We start from the raw sequence: 17,014 nt of genomic DNA, 5'->3' as shown, positions 1-17,014 counted from the left end.
GGGGGAATATCATGGCCCTATTGTGAAAATCTCTGCCTCCTTTGGTATGAGCTTTTGAATCCCTTGGGACCACCTCAACTTCTTTCAGATGGCCTTAATGAACGGCCTCTGGGACATGTGAAGTTACAATATTTCCAGGTTGGGGCAGTGAATGTTTAGTCGGTGGTATTTAAGCAAAGTGATCCTCCTAAAATGACTCCCACCAGTGGCCCAAGCAATTAACACCAAGTCTGAGTATATAATATTCAATCCATTTATTTTAACCTCTAAAAACATTTTCTGGGAAGTTCTGCAGTTTTCAACAAACATATCGATTTATCATTGGCTCGAGCGTCGAGGGCAAGGGGTCACAGTCTCAGGATAAAGAACTCCCCATTTAGGACTGGGGTTGGAGAAATGTTTTCATTCAGGGGATTACAATCTTTGGAATTCTCAATCCCAGGAGACTCTGGATGTCAGTCAATGAGTATATTCAAGACTGAGTTTGCTATGTTTTTGGAAACGAATGGAATCAAGAAATGCTGAGAAAGAGGACAGGAAAGTGTAGTTGAGTCACAGAGTCATAGAGGTAAACAGCACAGAAACAGACGCTTTGGTCCAACTCGTCCATGCTGACCAGATATCCCAACCTAATCTAGTCCTTTCCAGCCGTTGGCCCACATCCCTCTAAACCCTTCCTATTCATATACCCATCCAGATGCCTTTTAAATGTTGCAATTGTATCAGCCTCCACCACTTCCTCTGGCAGTTCATTCCATACACGTACCACCCTCTGAGTGAAGAAGCTGCCCCTTAGGTCCCTTTTATGTCTTTCCCCTCTCACCCTAAACCTATGTCCTCTAGATCTGGACTCTCCCACCTCAGGGAAAGGACGTTGTCTATTTATCCTGTCCATGCCCCTCATGATTTTATAAATCTCTGTGAGGTCACTCCTCAGCCTTCAACACTCTAGGAAAAACAGCCCCAGCCTATTCATCCTCTCCCTATAGCTCAAATCCTCCAACCCTGGCAACATCCTTGCAAATCTTTTCTGAACCCTTTCAAGTTTCATAACATCTTTCCAATAGGAAGGAGACCAGAATTGAACGCAATATTCCAAAAGTGGCATACCCAACAACCTGTACAGCCACAACATGACCTCCCAACTCGCATACTCAGTGATCTGACCAATAAAGGAAAGCATATCAAATACCATCTTCACTATCCTATCTACCTGCGACTCCACTCTCAAGGAGCTATGAACCTGCACTCCAAGGTTTGTTCAACAATGCTCTCTAGGACCTGACCATTAAGTGCATAAGGCCTGCTAAGATTTGTTTTCCCAAAATGCAACACCTTGCAATTCTCAAATTAAAATCCTCAGCCCATTGACCCATCCTCAACCCATTTGGGCAGCACGGGGGCTCAGTGGTTAGCACTGCTGCCTCACAGCACCAGGGTCCCAGGTTCGATTCCAGCCTTGGGCAATTGTCTGTGTGGAGTTTGCACATCCTCCCAGTGTCTGCATGGGTTTTCTCCCAGTGCTCCGGTTTTCTCCCACAATCCAAAGATGTGCAGGTCAGGTGAATTGGCCATGCTAAATTGCCCATAGTGCTAGGTGCATTAGTCAAAGGGAAATGAGTCGGGGTGGGTTACTCTTCGGAGGGTCAGTGTGGACTGGTTGGGCCGAATGGCCTGTTTCTGCACTGTAGGGAATCTAATCTAATCTGATCAAGATCCCAATGTAATCTGTGCTAACCTTCTTCACTGTCCAGTCCACCTCCAATTTTGGTGTCATCTGCAAACTTACTAACTATACCTCCTATGTCCACATCCAAATCGTTTATATAAATGATGAAAAGTAGTGGGCCCAGCAACAATCCTTGTGGCACTCCACTGGTCTCAGGCCTCCAGTCTGAAAAACAACCCTCCACCACCACCCTCTGTCTTCTACCTTTGAGCCAGTTCTGTATCCAAATGGCTAGCTCTCCCTGTATTCCATGAGATCGAACCTTGCTAACCCGTCTCCCATGGGCTACCTTGTCGAATGCCTTACTGAAGTCCATATAGATCACGTCCACTGCTCTGCCTTCAAATCTTCTTCTTTGTTACTTTTTCATAAAACTCAATTAAATTTGTGAAACATGATTTCCCCTGCACAAAGCCATGTTGACTATCCCTAATCAGTCCTTGCTTTTCCAAATAGGTGTACATCCTGTCCCTCAGGATTCCCTCCAATATCTTTCCTGAAGAAGGGCTAATGCCCGAAACGTCAATTCTCCTGTTGCCTAGATGCTGCCTGACCTGCTGCGCTTTTCCAGCAACACATTTCCATCTCCAATATCTTGCCCACCACTGACATCAGGTTCACTAGTCTTTAGTCCCCTGGTTTGTCTAAACCACCTTTCTTAAATAATGGTACCACATTAGCAAACCTCCAGACTCTGGCACCTCACCTCTGACTATCAATGATACAAATATCCCAGCAATCACTTCCATAGCTTCCCACAGAGTTCTCGGGTACACCTGATCAGGTCCGAGGGATTTATCCACCTTTATGTGTTTCAAGACATCCAGCACTTCCTCCTTTGTGATATAGACATTTTTCAAGATGTCACTATCTATTTTCCATAGATTTTATATCTTCCATGTCCTTCTCCACAGTAAACACTGATGCAAAATACTCGCTAAGTATTTCCCCCATCTCTTGCAGTTCCACACAAAGGCCGCTTTTGACATTTGAGGGGCCCTATTCCCTTCCTATTTACCCTTTTGTCCTTATAAAAACCCTTTGGATTCTCCTTAATCCTAGTTGCCAAAGCTATCATGTTTTTGCCCTCCTGATTTCCCTCTTAAGTGTACTCCTACTGCCGTTATACTCTAAGGATTCACTTGATCTTTCCTGTCTATACCTGACATATGCTTCCTTCTTTTTCTGAACTAAACCCTCAAATTTCTTTAGTCATCCAGTATTCCCTATACCTACCAGCCTTTTCTTTCACCCTAACAGGAATATACGGTCTCTGGACTCTCATTATTTCATTTCTGAAGGCTTCCCATTTTCCAGTCGTCCCTTTACCTTTGAACATCTGCACCCAATCAATCAACTTTTGAAAGTTCTTGCCTAATACCGTCAAAATGAGCCTTTCTTCACTTTAGAACTTGACCTGTTAGATCTGGTCTGTCCTTTTTCACCACTATTTTAAAGCTAATAGAATTATTATCGCTGGCCCCAAAGTGCTCCCCCACTAACACCTCAGTCACCTGTCCTGCCTTATTTCCCAAGAGTAGGTCATGTTTAGTACCTTCTCTAGTAGGTACATCCACACACTGAATCAGAAAATTTTCATATCCTTTTTAACAAATTCCTCTCCATCTAAACCCTTAACACTATGGCAGTCCCAGTCTATGTTTGGAAATTTAAAATCCCCTGAGCTGAAAAATGTGTTGCTGGAAAAGCGCAGCAGGTCAGGCAGCATCCAAGGAGCAGGAGAATCGATGTTTCGGGCATAAGCCCTTCTTCAGGAATGAGGAGGGTGTGCCAAGCAGGCTAAGACCTTTTATCTTAGCCTGCTTGGCACACCCTCCTCGTTTCTGTAAATGCTATGATATCCCAGTCCCATGTTCCTAACCATGCCCTGAGTTCATCTGCCTTCCCCGTTAGGCCCTTTGCATTGAAATGAATGCAGTTTATTTTATTTTACCAGTCTTACCATGTTCTCTGGTTTGTTCCTGCCTGCTCTGACTGTTTGACTTGCTCCATTTCCTAACTGTACCAGTCTCAGATTGATCTCTTTCCACCGTATCTCCCTGGGTCCTTAAATGTAATTAAATGGATGAGCAGACTCCCCGCTAACTCCTGCTTCCATTCCTTTAGCTCTTAATTTCTTAAGCAGTAAGTTAACGCTGGGAAAAACTTCCTGGAAACTCATTTGAAACATTTTCATTTTACACACACGTGTAAACAATTATTGTTATATGAAGCCTTGCCACAGACTTGAAGAAGATTTGCAAGCTTTACATTTTGCCGACTCAGGGAATTGAAATACATTAATAGGGATGGAAAACAAAAATCAGTGTCTTCCCAGTTATAATTTTCTTTGAGATACTGTCAGTGCACATTAAATTGTTAAATCACCCGACTTATCCACTTGAGAAGTTGCGATCTCACTTATAACTCTTACCAATATCACCCCCACAGACAGACATTAAACAGCAGTCAGGTTTTCACAGTGATTGGAGATATGAAGAAGGACAGAGAAGGAGGGGGAGGGCAGACAGAGAAGGGGGGGAGTGTCAGACAGAGAGTATCAGCATCCACCCAAACAAACAAACAAACAACTCAGTCCCTCAGCCCTTCCTTTTACAAAACTGTCAGAAGTATACCCCTGGTCTAATGGCACTTTGCCATTCCTCATCCAATCACAAACAAGCTCCCAACCTCTCACATCCCAGTCATCAGCTCTGTGATGGAGAAAATAGCTGCTGTCCAACTGATGTCCAAAGGGTTGGTGTTATTGAAGGTGAGGCAGCATTGGGGAAGAGGTAAATGAGGATGGTGAGTATATTCATGGGATGATGGGGGGAGGGGGCAGTTGGTGACGGATGGGTGATCACTGTTAGCATGAGGGTTGGAGTGAGGGGAGAGATGAATAATTTTGAGGGAGCGGGCAAGAGGTTAGGTGGATATTCACACTCAGCAAAGAAATGCCAGGTTTGGGATAATGATAATTGTGGTCATGCAACCTTGGATCATTTAAGCTTGACATAAAATGGCATTTACTGACGTACAAAAGGGGATTTGGTTTAACTTCCCCTGATTATCCTGCTCCACACGGTCATTTCTGAAGGAGTCAGGATCAGAAGCACCAAGAAACTTGGAGCTCCTCCTACTGCAAAAGTGTAGGAGGAGCATAGAGGTTGACAGTGATTACTCCTCATCTGACAATCAGGGCCTAAAAGTCTGCAAAAGGCCATGTAGTTAGGTAGGTTGACTGAATAGGCAAGAATTTGCCAGATGGCAGAGATAGATTTTGGTTTCTCAGGGAATCAAAGAGAGTGGCAGACAAATGGATTGAATCCAAAGCTGAGCCATGGTCATACTGAATGATGGAATAGGCTCAATGGGCCTAATGGTCTATTCCAGCTCCTATTTCTTATGTTCTTGTGGATATGCACTTGAAACAACATAATCTACAGGGCTATGGACAAAATGGCTGAAAAACAGAATTAAGCCTAGTAGCTCTTTTGCAACTTTTTCACATTATTCATGGTTTTAGTTTCTACTTATTTCATAAGAACATTAATGACTTATTTGGAACCAAACCTAATTATGACTGTTACATACCTTGGTTCATGAGAATGAGACTTCCTGTCAACAAGGCCACACAGTTGGTAGGTTGATGGTTGTGCAGATATTGAAATCCCCATCCGCGAATGAAAGATGTTTCATACATGTGGTAAGATGCATCAGTGATTACCTCCAAGTACCTCTCCTGTTGAGTTCTGTTCAGGTCGTCATACAAGAAGTCATATGCAGTGGCAAAACCCACCAGGGAGTGAGCTAGTGGAACTTCATCCCATGGCGCATCTTTCACCAGCCTTTGGAGAGAAAAAACATCATTAATACTTTGCAGCATGCAAATGGCGAGCACTTTAAAAGATGCTTGTCTACGTTAATGTAGAAAATTGGCATTGTTGGTTATTCGAGGAGAAAGTGAGGACTGCAGATGCTGGAGATCAGAGCTGAAAAGGTGTTGCTGGAAAAGCGCAGTAGATCAGGCAGCATCCAAGGAACAGGAGAATCGACGTTGGTTGGTTGTTGGTTTTCATCTTAGCAACTCAATCAGAAATAAGCTTTGGATAGTTTTGTCTGCACCATGTCAATTCAGCGTAATTGCAAGTAACCAAGATAAATGCAAAAATAATTCACAACAACAGGCTCTCCCAAAACTTCCAGGTAGGTCTCATCCACTGCTTAAAATAATCCTCTGTAACCAGTGTCATTGTTTCATGAGATAAACCAGGATTGAAAATTGAAAAGGAGAAAAGAAATCAAAAACTGTAATCATAGAATTCCTACAGTGTGGAAGCAGACCATTCAGCCCACTGAGTCCACACCAACCCTCTGAAGAGCATCCCACCCAAACCCACTCCCTCCCATCCTTTTCCTGCAACCCTGCATTTCCCATGGCTAGATTATAGTGGTGCTGGAAAAGCACAGCAGGTCAGGCAGCATCCAAGGAGCAGGAAATTCGACGTTTCGGGCAAAAGCCCTTCATCAGGCGAATCCATCTGGCCTGTACATTCCTGGATACTATATGGAATTTTAGCATGGCTATTCCACCTAACCTGCACATCTTTGGCTGTGGGGAGATAATGGAGCACCCAGAAGAAACCCACACAGACACGAGAACAATGTGCAAACTCAACACAGGCAGTCACCTGATGCTGGAATGGAATCTGGGGTTCCTGGTGCTGTGAGGCAGCAGTGCTAAACCGCTCAGCCATAATGACTCCTAAACTAATCTTATGGAGAACTACATATATGAAATAATGCAAAATGATGTTGCTTTATCTGTGTTTTAAATATCGCTGAATTACAGTAAAGAATATTCTGTCACTCAAGCTCTACAGTATCAATCACATGCCAGAATATCTTACCTTTCTAGCACGTTTAAAAAAAAGTACAAACATGTCCTTTGCCGTAATTCAGGGATAATTGAGCACATATATTCCAATCATATGTTGATTGACAAGTTTGGGGAGGCAAAGTGTGGTGCTGGATAAAGCACAGCAGGTCTGGCAGCATCTGAGGAGCAAGAGTGTTGACGTTTCAGGCATAACCTTTTCTCGGGAATAGGGAGGGGGAAGGGGGTTAAGAATTCACTCGTTTCCAAATCCCCCCTTCCCCCCACCCTATCCCACATCCAACCCTCTGGCTCAACAACCCCCTTGACCTGACTTACCTGTCTTCCTTCCCACCTACCTATCACAATCACCTCCTACCTTCACCCACCTATCGCCATCCCACCTACCTTTCCACCACCTTCCCCCATTTATTTCTCAGCCCTCTTCCGCCTTCCCGGTCCAGGTGAAGGGTTATGCCCAAAACATCGACTCTCTTGCTTCTCAGATGCTGCCTGACCTGCTGTCCTGAAGAAGGGTTACACGCAAAACATTGACTGCTCCACCTCCTGATGCTGCCTGACTTGCTATGTTCTTCCAGCCTCCTGTTTGTCTACTATGCTTTTTCCAGTGCCACACTTTATCATCTCTGACTTCTCCAGCATCTGCAGTCCTCAATATTTCACAGGGTTTGGGTAAGCAAATATTGTCCACAGGACGGTACACAAGCTTTCCTCATTAGATTAGATTAGATTAGATTAGATTTGATACAGTGTGGAAACAGGCCCTTTGGCCCAACAAGTCCACACTGACCCTCCGAAGAGTAACGCACCCAGACCCATTTCCCTCTGACTAATGCACCTAACACTATGGGCACTTTAGCATGACCAATTCACCTGATTTTCACATCTTTGGACTGTGGGAGGAAACCGGCACACCCAGAGGAAACCCACACCAACATGGGGAGAATGTGCAAACTCCACACAGACAGACAAGACACCCTGTGCAGGGCAGCATCTCCACACCGGTGTCTTGGGTGACATCTAGAAGCTGAAAAGGGACTTTTTTTTGGTTTCTTGAATAATGAAGAAATTCTACTGTGCATGCTACTACGAACTTTGCTATTGTCGCTGTGTTGCTGTCAGACAATTCATTTTTGACATAAATCAGTTTTGACACAAAATTTACACTGAAACTATGTAGCATGTGTGTCAGATTATTCAATGTCAGTAGCACAAAATGAGCTGTAAATACAATGAGACTGTTTTGCAATTGTGGTGAAGATCAATTTTGTGATATAATGAGATTCGTTTAATCATGATTCTGAGGTCAGTAAGGAAGAAGACACTCGTGTGGAATAAGCATTTGAAGAGAAAAGGTGACACGTACCACATGTGAGTGCGATATAACATATCCAATGGGCGCAGATGTAAATAATTCCATACATAAGGAAAAGCCTAACTCGGCATAAGGAGCAAGCAATCTCAGCAACCATGTAGGTACTGACATTTACTGCCTGGGATACCTCAGACTGGTACCTCAATGTACTCATTGTGTTATTGACATAAAGCACAAAATAAAGTAAATTTCACATGCTTTAATGTGAATTGTATTAGTATACTGAATTCTACAACAATTAGAAATATAGCTAGTTACCAGGTCACTGCCACACAATATCACACACAGAAAGTGCTCAAATCAAACCTTCCAGAGGACAAGGGTTGATAGGGCTGCAGTTCAACATTCTGAAATACGTCTGCAACAAAACTACAGAAAATATAGCAGGGAAAATTCACAAAACTGCCAAAAAAAAAAACTGTGGCCTGGATTTTACATTTGGGATGATATCTAGTTGGATGGGTGTCAAAATTGGAAGCCCATCTGCTCCTTTAAAATAAGCTTTAACGAGCTCATTTGACAATTAACAAGCAGACTGATCTGAATATTAAGTTGCCTGTGCCATAATACAGTTGGCATGGCAGCTGTGTGTGTTTGTGAAGTCTGCTTCATTATCTGAAGTGAGAAAAGGGGAAGGGGGGGAAATGCACTCCCCAAAATAATACCCTCTTTGTACATCCCCACTTGCCTTCCCTACCCCACCCCTTTTGCTTATGCTTCCCCTAAAATCCAGGACTTAAGCAGAGTCTGGGATTCATGCACCCCTTTCATATGACTGTGTGCAGTTCCAGCAGTATCCACCGCTGAACTCTGTTGCAGCTGGGTCTCCAACAACCACTGGCCATTCAGGTTGGGTAGTAGATCTTGAGTTGAAAAGTGTGGTGCTGGGAAAACACAGCAGGCCAGGCAGCATTTGAGGAGCAGGAGAATCGACGTTTCGGGCATAAGCCCTTCTTCTGCCCGAAACGTCGATTCTCCTGCTCCGCAGATGCTACCTGGCCTGCTGTGTTTTTCCAGCACCACACTTTTCAACTCTGGTCTCCAGCATCTGCAGTCCTCACTTTCTCCTAGTAGATCTTGAGGGCAGGAATTCCTCAATCTGACAGGTGAAAGACTCACTCTTTCTGCTCCTTAAGGCTACTACAGCACGTCGTTATAAAGGACAGCCTATTTTTAAATACAGTGTGGAAACAGGCCATTCAGCCCAATAAGTCCACACTGACCCTCTGAAGAGTAACCCATTCCTCTACATTTACCCCGGCTAATACACCTAATCTACCACAGTCCAGAACACTTTGCCCATTTTAGCACAGCCAATTCACCTAACTGGCACATCTTTGGGTTGTGGGAGGAAACCAACACAGATGTGAGGAGAATGTGCAAAATGGGTGGCATGGTGGCTCAGTGGTTAACACTGCTGCCTCACAGCACCAGGGTGCCAGGTTAAATTCCAGCCTTGGGTGGCTGTCTGTGTGGAGTTTGCACATTCTCCCCGTGTCTACATGGGTTTCCTCCGGGTGCTCTGGTTTCCTCCCACAATGCAAAGACGTGCAGGTCAGGTGAATTGGCCATGCTAAATTGCCCATAGTATTAGGTCAATTAGTCAGAGGGAAATGGGTCTGGATAGGTTACTCGTCGGACGGTCATAGAGATGTGCAGCATGGAAACAGACCCTTCGGTCCAACCTGTCCATGCTGACCAGATATCCCAACCCAATCTAGTCCCACCTGCCAGCACCCGGCCCATATCTCTCCAAACCCTTCCTATTCATATACCCATCCAAATGCCTCTTAAATGTTGCAATTGTACCAGCCTCCACCACTTCCTCTGGCAGCTCATTCCATACATGTACCACCCTCTGCGTGAAAAAGCTGCCCCTTAGGTCCCTTTTATATCTTTCCCCTCTCACCCTAAACCTATGCCCTCTAGTTCTGGATTCCCCGACCCCAGTGAAAAGATTTTGTCTATTTATCCTGTCCATGCCCCTCATAATTTTGTAAACCTCTATGAGGTCACCCCTCAGCCTCAGATGCTCCAGGGAAAACAGTCCCAGCCTGTTCAGCCTCTCCCTGTAGCTCAAATCCTACAACCCTGGCAACATCCTTATAAATCTTTTCTGAACCCTTTCAAGTTTCACAACATCTTTCCAACAGGAAGGAGACCAGAATTGCACGCAATATTCCAACGGTGGCAACATGACCTCCCAACTCCTGTACTCAATACTCTGGTTGGGCCGAAGGGCCTGTTTCCACACTGTTGGGAAACAAACCCAATAAAAAAAAACCTCTGCACAGACAGTTGCCTGAGGTTGGAGTTGAACCCGGCTCCCTGGTTCTGTGAGGTAACAGTGCTAACCACTGACCCACCGTGCTGTTTTATATAATTGGCATTGACTGTTCTAACCTTAACATCCAGCTCTGTCTTTTCAAAAGTATTAAATTCTAAACCTACCTTCTGAACTCTGTCTCATAAATCTTATATTTACCAGAATCTGAGCAAATAATCATAATCTCCTGCTTTTCCATCCACTGTATAATCATACACTAATGAAGTGTCTATTTCTTATGTGTCTCTGTGCAAAGCAAAAATTCAATGCATACACTTATCTACCCATATTACATTATTTAATGCTTCCTAGTTATCTCAAGTGGAAGGCATTTTTCTTTCTCTGCAGCAAGTTCCTGCTTTGAAAAGGGAGCTGCCACACCATCCGTGGTATGTGTGAGAGAAATACTTAGCAATAATGCAGGAGGTATTATTCACGAACAGCTTTCACTGGCCCATTGCACATAATTTAAGTATAACATTTCTTTATGAATGATCATTGACCTAAAACAATAACTCGATTGCTCTCCACAGATGTTGCCTGAACTGCTGAGTATTTCCAGTGTTTTTTCTTTGTTTGTATTTTACATTCCTCTTTGCCTCCTATAATTTTATGAAAGCAGGTAAGAAGTGCTGTATGCTTTTTCAAATGACATATACAGCAAACCTTGAATGATGCTACCCACTCACTGCCTGTGTACTTTTTTCCCTATAGTTAATTCGAAAATATTAGCCAAAGAAAGTCAGTTGCCAAACTAATTGCAAAAGTAGAGCTGATTCGTACATTTTTTTAAAAAAAACACCTTTCATAACCTCAAGACACTACAAATGTTCTTCACATCAAATCAATTACATTGAAATCTGGCCCTTGTTGTAATGTAGGAAACACAGCAGCTAAGTGTGCATACAGCAAGGTCCCACAATCATCATCATCATCAGATGAACAGATCACAGGAATGCCATGAGACAGTAGACAGAACTTTATAGTTTGATGCCTCACCCAAAGGACCACAGTTTCAAAGTCCAGCATTTACACAGTTGTGTCTTGAAGTGCCAAGCTAGTTTATGTGCTAGAAGAAAGTGAGGACGGCAGATGCTGGAGATCAGAGCTGAAAAATGTGTTGCTGGAAAAGTGCAGCAGGTCAGGCAGCATCCAAGGAGCAGGAGAATCGACATTTCGGGCAGAAGCCCTTCTTTAGGTTATGTGCTCAAATGTTTGAAGTGAAGCATGAAGCTATAATCTGTGAATTCAGAGACAATATTAGTCTCTCTTGTAGATTGAGTTATGTCTATCACATAATTACAAGATTGTTTCATTATCACTGCGGTACTAATTCTACTTGATTTCATCAGGAACAGCGTCAAACAAAAAAATTCACTGTCTAGTCGCTTGCCCAAAATTCATGTACATTTCTCTGTTCTTTCCGATTACATTTTTAAGAAATTCTTAATATGATCCACAGGCTTCCAGGTTCATAAGAACATAAGAAATGGGAGCAGGAGTAGGCCATCTGGCTGTTCCCCCATTTAAGATGATCAAGGCTGACCTTTTCATGGGCTCAGCTCCACTTACCCGCCCACTCACATAACCCTTGAACTCCCTTATATTTCAAAATTCTACGTGTGCCTTAAAAACATTCAATGAAGTAGTCTCAACTGCTTCATTGGGCAGGGAATTCCACAGATTCACAACCCTTTGGGTGAAGAAGTTGCTCCTCAACTCAGTCCTAAATTGACATTTCCAATTATTTTGATGCTATGCCCATTGGTTCTAGTTTCACTTTTCAGTGGAAACAACCTCCCTGCTTCTATCCTATCTATTCCCTTCATAATATGTTTCTATAAAATGCCCCCTTATTCTTCTAAATTCCAATGAATAGTGTCCCAGTCTACTCAATCTCTCCTCATAATCCAACTCTCTCAATTTCTGAATCAACCAGTGAACCTTGTCTGCACACCCTCCAGTGCCAGTACTTCCTTTGCATTTCCTTCCAGTAATTCCTTATCATTTCACGTATGATTGACTACACGCTCCTTTATACAGAGATTACACACAAACCATCAACCACTCAAGTTTCTCACTGCTCCTGAAAACAACTTTAATCAGCTTATCAATTATTCTAACTATTGGCTGATGAAGGGCAGTTTGGCTTCCAAGAATCAGAGTTTATTTTCTGTTTACTCATCTTCATCATCTTTTCAACCTGTACAGCATCTGGTATCCCTCATTTCTGCAGAATTACACATTCCACTATAAAATGGACAGACATTCAAATTTAAATATGTACTGTGATTTTTTTTTAATCTACAGGGGATTTCCGTTGAAAATCAGCTGTATCTGTTTTAGTCAAAGTCTTGAAATTTGTTAGAATTGTAAGATGCTATGAGTTTTATTAAGGCTCAATAACTGTTGTCAAAGTTATTGGGAGTAGGACTGTTTACTGATTATAAATTAAGAAACATAAACCATAGCAAATTGATTATTAATTGGCAAGTACTATTGTTAATTAGCACATTAAGTGAATCTTATTGCTTAGGAATAGGGAGTATATTTTTGCATAAGGTGGTATTTAGAACCTATAAACAAGGAACTGCTCCATCATTCAATAAAGTTGTTGCCGATCTGATTGTAACTTCAAATCCACATTTCATCACTAGCCTTGATAAACTTTCTGCTGCTTGCTTACCAAGAATCTCTTCCTCTCTGGCTGAAAAATATTCAAAGGTTCTGCTTCCATCACCCTTTCAAGAAGAGTTTGAAAGATTCATAATCTTCCAAGAGAAAAAAACTGTTTTTGAATACATGACTTGTTATTTTTAAAGTAATCTTGTCTGAAGCTGAATGTGTAAATCTGCAGGTTCTGATGATAGGAACTTCAGTGTAAGGAGTTTAATTTTCAAGTTACTTAATATTAACTTGTTGCATATGATCATGTTTAGTATACCCTCCTCCCTGGTTGGCTCCAAAACATGCTGTTCTAAGAAACAATCCTGAAAATATCCTATGAACTCCTCACCTAAGCTAGCTTTGCCTACCTGATTTTTCCAGTCTACATGCAGTTTAAAATCTCCCACCATTATTGTGTGTCTTTCTGATAAGCTTCTATTATTTCTGCCTGGCTGTTTCACCCGACATTCTTGTTACTGTTAGGGGCCCTGCACACTATTCCCACAAGTGACTTCAGGTCTCCATCATTTCCCATCTCTATCCAAACCATTTCCACATCCTGGTTACCTGTACTTAGATCTCCTTTCTCTTTAATGCTAATAGCATAATTAACTAACAAAGCTACTCCACCTCTTCTTAGCTTCTTAACCTTTCCAAAATGTCCTGTGCCCTTTTTAATAGTCAAGTCCCAAATATGTCATCATGTAGTCAACTGTGTAAAATTTATAACCTTTGCTGGTAGTAGTAAGGACTATTGGTATTAGAAGTGCTTTCCTGGTATTGGTAACCCTTACAAGGAGGAGTAACTTCTTTTTGAGTAAGTATGATTAGCAGTACAGATTTCAAGACTGAAATTGTTTGGCAATCAATAATGTCAATACACCTTATGCTGGGGGAGTGCTTGATCTTGGTGCTTGACTGGGATTCCCTCACATAGATTCTCCCCTCCAACTTTTAACAAAAGGGCAAATCAGACATGGTTGGAAACAGACAATGACAGTCAGAGTAGTTTAAAGTTATTTCGGTTAAGTCAAATAATACAATTCACTAATATAGGGCTGTATACCATTATCAATGTTGCATTATTACAGGGAACCAAGTTCCAAGCGTTACACTATTATATGAAAACAAGTTACAAAAGTCCAAGTTCACAGATCCCTGATAGTAGCAGAAGAGGTAGGTGAGATGGTCAGAAAAGTAAATTGCCTACTTTCATTTATTAGCTGAGTAGAGTGTAGAAGAGTAGAAAGGAGTTTGTAGAACATGAAGTAGAAAATGGCCTTCAGTTTTGGTTGTTGTGTTATTAAACTGATGTGACTACACTAAGAGTGCAAAGGAGATTTGCAATAATATTATCAGGAATGGAGAATTGTAGCAATGTAAGCCTAGATAGGTCGCATTGATTGCTTTGGAGCATAGATGGCCAAATGGAAATGTATTTGAGATATATGAAATTATGAGGAGCATAGCTGGAATGGATAGGAACATCCATTTCAGTTAGCAGACAATTCATAATCAGGTTGTCATTTTTTTCACCCAGAGATGATGGGTCTGAAATTCTCTGTCTGAAAGAGTGACAGAGGCATGTTTTACACTGATTAACTAAGTGTGCCTGATTATAACTGCTGCTCTTTATGTTCACCCAGACGGATAAATCAAACATCTCACTGACATTTAAATAGTCCAATTACTGAAAGATTTAGTCATCATGCATAAGGGTATGTGTGAAAGATAATATTCAGTTCATACGCCAAGAGGTATGTATTGTTACATCTGATGATTTTTGCCTTAATATAAATAAATAGTATATGTCAACTCTACAAAGGAGAAAATTTATGCCAATTAACCCAAGAAAGCATAAGCTGCAGACTCAAAGTTGATAAAAATAGCTGAGATGACTATTTCAGAAGAATTTAAAAGTCTAAGTAAACAGAGATAATCTGTAAATACCAGAAAATGATTCTGCTTATGAGGAACCGCTCAGCCCAATATGACTGTGCAAGCCCTCTGTCAAACCTATATAATTAATTCCACTTCCCTATTACAGGTCTCAGGCGCTGTGAGGCAGCAGTGCTAACCACTGTGCCACCGTGCCGCCCTATTCTCTCTCCACAACAAGAATGTCAATATGTTTTTCATTATGCTTGTTTTAGTTGAGAAAAAACTATAATATGGAACATATCTCTAAAAATTACATTGCAAAAGCTCATCTCAAAATTGCTGTTAGGAAAAGCTTCTTGAAAGAAACACAGGCTTTTATCACAGGTAGGAGTGCCATGAGTCCATACAAAGAATAGTTTACATCAGAGGATGGTTTCAGGTGGAGAGGACCATAAATGTTAAGCAAAATTCTGGTGTTAAAAGGTATATGACTGAGGGTTCTCATTTCCATTTGGCAAACTATTTGAAACATGGGCAGATGTAAAATATGAGGGAGGGGTTGCATTTGGAACAGAATAACAAAACAAAATGCCATGTTTTGCTTAAAGAGAGAATGAAGCAAAAGATAGAAGGAACCCTGGAAGCTTTGACAAAGCCATCATCACAATTCCTCTTCAAGTCTACACATTGTTCAGTTCCAATTGCAAGGTTGATTCAGGTCTTTCAGTTGATATTAGTTGATTCAGGTGTTGATTCATTTATTTTTGACAAATATGAAATCTGAATGAATTGTCAAACGTATTACAGTCTTTTGCATGAAAAGGTTAAAGAATGGGTTATCCACTAGTTGGTGATTCAGCCCAGGAACAGCAATTGTTACTACCTTTTATTCCTGTTACTATCCTAATTTATATCAGGATAATTGACAAAATCCATCGTCATTACTCTACAGTTCTCACATCTTTATAGAATGTGCCTGGTAATTTGCTATTTGCCTCATGATTTGTGTATCAATAGTATGCACCTGGGAGCTCAATACTCCTCTATTGTAACTTAATTCTCACCAAATAGTTAATATCTTGACCTTTCAACTACATAATTTGTCTCCAATGCTTTAAACATTTTCTTGGCCAATGCCACCAACTATTTTTTTTAAAACCATTCTCTCCTGAATCTTATAGGCACAATGTTAAGTTCTGAATCCTTCCCATACTTCTATTATTGTCAGTATAGCAGAGCCCCATGTGGCACTTGTGCCGACTTAGCTTACCACACACATACAGACTGCAAACACAAAAGCCACTTTGCATTTCCTCCCTATCTGTTTCCTCATATTCTCAGACCATCTGCCTTACTTCATTGCCGGTGCACTTTGTAGTTCCTCTCTGATTTTTCCACCCAGCTCCCCTCCCCCTCTCTCAAATTAATTTTAACTCTCACCCGCTATATTAGGTAAGCTTTAACATGCACACTGATCCCAGTATTGATGAGATTCAACCCATGAACTCTCAACAGCTTCCACCTGCCAAATTTGGTCCCAATGTCACAGATCTGAAACCCTCCATCCTGTATGATTTTATCGAACTTTTTTCAATGTATTTGTGTTTGGCACTGGGAGTAAGTCTAGCTTTTTAACTTCCTCAGCAGATCCTGCCAGTCTGACTGCTGGCCTTGAATACTTTCAATGGTAATCATTTGGACATGGACCCTAATTCATGATTGGTCCCCTTTTATTGCCTCCAAACATTCACCAGCCTAGTGATGTCCTTCATCTTGGCATTGACAAGGCAACATGTTATGTGAGCCTTGTACAGAGGTTGTGGAATTGTAGGCACTAGTACCTTCACAATGAACAATCTCTGCTGATTTGCACGGGTGTAATGTTACAGAGTGGACGTAGACACAGAGAGGTTCATTGATTTTACTAAAGATAAACACCAAGAATTATTTCAGACAATCTAAAAAGGAATTTAATCTGCTTTTCCAGTGCAATATACCAGATTGTGAATCAAATGAAGAAAGCCTTAATGTCTGCTTTGTCTTACAGCAGGATCAAATTGATCATTGAGTAATAGTTTCCACAGAGTATCAGGAAAACAACATTTGTTGTAACCCACAATTTATTTTTTTCCTGAC

The 17,014-nt window shown here is 41.6% G+C and overlaps 2 protein-coding genes across 12 annotated transcripts in view; one reads left to right on the top strand and one right to left on the bottom strand.

Annotated features, from left to right (window-relative positions):
• dse (dermatan sulfate epimerase) overlaps positions 1 to 17,014 on the bottom strand; it is an 83,973-nt gene that overhangs the window by 20,909 nt on the left and 46,050 nt on the right. For all 3 annotated transcript variants that reach the window (XM_043684803.1, XM_043684798.1, XM_043684808.1), the window contains one exon: positions 5,327 to 5,580. In XM_043684803.1, the coding sequence (XP_043540738.1) occupies positions 5,327 to 5,580 (254 nt within the window). The remainder of the gene's footprint in view (positions 1 to 5,326; positions 5,581 to 17,014) is intronic.
• LOC122545963 (trafficking protein particle complex subunit 3-like) overlaps positions 1 to 17,014 on the top strand; it is a 116,732-nt gene that overhangs the window by 93,928 nt on the left and 5,790 nt on the right. Inside the window, exon 1 of one of the 9 annotated variants that reach the window (XR_006310673.1) lies at positions 8,019 to 8,101. The exons of the other annotated variants lie outside the window; for them this stretch is intronic. The gene's annotated coding sequence lies outside the window, so the exon portion shown is untranslated. Of the gene's footprint in view, positions 1 to 8,018; positions 8,102 to 17,014 lie in introns of those variants that run through there. 9 annotated transcript variants of the gene reach the window in all.

The sequence above is a fragment of the Chiloscyllium plagiosum genome, chromosome 3 (assembly GCF_004010195.1).
Source record: "Chiloscyllium plagiosum isolate BGI_BamShark_2017 chromosome 3, ASM401019v2, whole genome shotgun sequence".
Lineage (NCBI taxonomy): Eukaryota > Metazoa > Chordata > Chondrichthyes > Orectolobiformes > Hemiscylliidae > Chiloscyllium > Chiloscyllium plagiosum.
Note: the sequence above shows the minus strand (reverse complement) of the source record. Positions and strands in the feature narration are given on the sequence as shown.